General features: G+C 32.2%; 1 protein-coding gene across 1 annotated transcript in view; it reads left to right on the forward strand.

Moving 5' to 3' along the window:
• LOC109329337 overlaps positions 1,274-3,411 on the forward strand; it is a 2,716-nt gene continuing 578 nt past the window's right edge. The window contains exons 1-3 of the mRNA XM_019563008.1: positions 1,274-1,458; positions 1,613-1,750; positions 1,853-2,082. Coding sequence (XP_019418553.1) covers positions 1,274-1,458; positions 1,613-1,750; positions 1,853-2,082 — 553 coding nt within the window. The remainder of the gene's footprint in view (positions 1,459-1,612; positions 1,751-1,852; positions 2,083-3,411) is intronic.

Below are 3,411 nucleotides of genomic sequence, written 5' to 3' on the forward strand. Positions count from 1 at the left end.
AGTGTGGATACGCGTGTAGGACCTTCATACTTTTGAAGGATAATTTTCGAAAGTCATCGCAGTCTCCTGAGGTAATTTTACAAATCGTTTTGTCTAAACTATTATAGTGTATGCATATTTTAACACAAATAGATCCATAATTTTCCACAGTGTATGTTATGAACATGCATATTAAGCTTCAATTGGTATCAGAGTGCTATTTTTGTGTTTTAATTTATGCTGCAATATAAATTAGTTTTGGAAGCTGATACAAATTAGACTATGAATGTCTTGTCACTGTGATGTATTGTATGTGTTGGATTGTATAGAGTTTTATGAAAAACTAAACAATCTTATTTAAAAGTTTGTATCCACCAAATATATAATGAGTTTATTATTTTAAATATTGCATCTACAAGAGTGTGAAGGTCAATATGTGTTGCTGTTAGTATATAATGTAATTGAATGTAGTGTTACATTGTTATTATCATATTGATTGCTTGAGTTTTATCTTGCAAAGTGTATAAATGAAATGCATTTATTGGCATATGATAACAGCACCAAACTAACGTGTTGGTGATTATAATTTCAATTTTGTTTCATTTAATTCATATAAAATTGTTATTTGGCTGTAAGTTATTAATCTGAAAAGTTGGTTTATAATATATTATTTAAGAGTTATTAATTAATGATGATTAATTAATGTGCTAAAATATATAAATTAGATTTATGTATCAAGGTTAAAAATTCTATAATATATATATTTGTATATATATTAATCATAAGTTTCATGTAATGACATGTGATGAACAAAATTATTTTTATGTTCTTAAAATTATTTTGTATAAGATACATTTTTTAGAACATGTTAATTATTTAATTTCAAGAGACGATCTGACTACCAGATGACTTGTAATTAAGAGGATTAATAGGGTATGTGATACCAATCAATTAAAAATTGATTTTTATCACTAATCGCCTAGACTGCCTAGGGAGTGTAAAGATTAATTCAGTTATACTTATAGAAATGACCTCAGAAACAGATAATTATTTGTTATTTATTATTTTGAATAATATTGTATTTGATACATTTGCCTTAAAATGTGCATTAGAAATGACTTGACAACCAAGTATTTGTTCACAATTTTAAAGGCATTTATTTTATATTTCCACTAGAAGAAATATTTATTTCTTAAATTGCTATTGTAGTAAGTGGAAGTATCTTATTTGTTATATATCTCTTTACATTAATATGTTCTCACATATTTATTTAACTGTGTAGAGATATCTCGACATGTCTTCTTTGTCACTGCGTTCGATACTCGCTGATGGAAAGTTGGTCGGTGACAACTTTCATGATTGGTACCGAACTCTGAGAATTGTTCTCATGCATGAGAAGCTTATTGATGTGATCGATAAGCCTCATGTGCCTGAACCAAGCAATAATGATGATGCTGAAACAATCAGTGCTTATAAGAAGTACTTAGAGGATCTTATGAGTACAAAATGTCTCATCCTAGCATCAATGAGTTCTGAACGACATGGACCCAACTGACATCATTGCACATCTTAAGAACATGTATGGTGCACAGAGTAGGACATCTAGATATCAATTGTCTAAGACTCTATTCAGGTCCATGTTGAATGTGAATGCTCAGGTAGGACCTCATGTTATGAAGATGATTAGTCTTATGGAACAACTTGAGAAGTTGGGCTTCAAACTTGGGAAGGAGTTATCCCAAGATTTGATTTTACAGACACTTCCTGAATCGTTCTCACCATTCATTGTTAATTTTAACATGAATAAGATGGACTGTGACTTGCATGAGATGCTAAATATGTTAGTTGACTATCAGAATTAGATTGACTCTAGAAGGAACCAAGGATCTGTCTTGGTAGTTGGAAAGTCCAACAAGAAAAAGGGCAAATGGAACAGTAAGTCCAAAAAGAAGCCTTTCGTCCCTAAAGGTGGTGTGACCAAACCTAAGGACAAGAAAGGTAGTGTTGACCAAAGCAATGTTGAATGCTTCTTCTGTAACGAGAAGGGACACTGGAAGAGAAATTGCCGCAAATATCTTCATTCTTTGAAAGAAAAGAAACAAGGTGAGACATTAATGAAAATTGTTTTCATGATTTCCTTAACTGTTACAGATTATTCAATATGGGTATTAGATATTAGTAGTAGTTTTAACATCTGAAATTCGTTGTAGGGACTACAAATAACTAGATGGTTGAAGAAGGGAGAAATCAATCTCCAAGTAGGGAATGGAGCAAGTGTTGCAACCAAGGCTATAGGATTAGTCTCATTAATAATGCCGACTAGCAATGTACTAGTCTTGGAAAATTGCTATTATGTTCCTAATTTTGTTTCGAACATTATTTCAATTTCGATGTTGGATACTCATGGTTGTCGTCTTATTTTTAATAAAGGTGTTTGTTCAATTTATAATAATGACATCTTTTATGTGAATGGGTATGTCCAACATGGCATTTATGTCTTACCTCAAGTGCGTTTTAATTCGATTATGCATGTTTCTAGTCTTAAAAGAGAAAGAGATAATCAAGTAAACAAAACATATCTTTGGTATTGTAGACTCGGTCATATTGGTGAGAAAAGAATTAGCAAGTTGCACAAGGAAGGTTACCTTGACAATTATGATTATGAATCATACATGACTTGTGAATCTTGTCTCAAAGGTAAAATGACCAAATCTCCATTTATTGGAAATGGAGAAAGAGCCTCTGAATTGTTGGGACTAATTCATACTGATGTTTGTGGACCCTTTAGAATTCAAGCTAGAGGAGGATATTCTTATTTTATTACTTTCACTGATGATGTTTCGCGATATGGTTTTTTATATCTTATGAAACATAAATCTGAATCATATGAAATGTTCAAAAGATTTCAAAGTGAAGTGGAAAAGCAAACTGGTAAAAGTATCAAAGTGCTAAGATCCGATAGAGGAGGAGAATATCTGAATGTTGATTTTCTTGATTATTTGAAAGAGAATGGAATTCTCTCATAATGGACACCTCCAGGTACACCGCAACATAATGGTGTATCTGAATGAAGGAATCGAACCTTATTAGATATGGTAAGATCCATGATGGGGTTCACTGATCTTCCGATAAGCTTATGGGGATATGCTTTGGAAGCGGCAAATTATTTGTTAAATAAAGTCCCCACAAAATCTGTCTCTACAACACCATATGAGATATGGAAAGGGCGCAAACCAAGCCTTAAACACATTAAAGTTTGGGGATGCCCAACATATGTTAAGAGATTACAAACGGATAAACTTGAAGCAAGGTCTGACAAGTGTAGATTCATTGGGTATCCTAAGGAAACAATGGGATATTATTTCTACCACCCTTCTGACCATAAAGTGTTTGTGGCTAGAGGGGGAACTTTTTTAGAAAGGGAATTTCTTG

Source organism: Lupinus angustifolius, chromosome LG16, assembly GCF_001865875.1.
Source record: "Lupinus angustifolius cultivar Tanjil chromosome LG16, LupAngTanjil_v1.0, whole genome shotgun sequence".
Taxonomy (NCBI): Eukaryota; Viridiplantae; Streptophyta; class Magnoliopsida; order Fabales; family Fabaceae; genus Lupinus; species Lupinus angustifolius.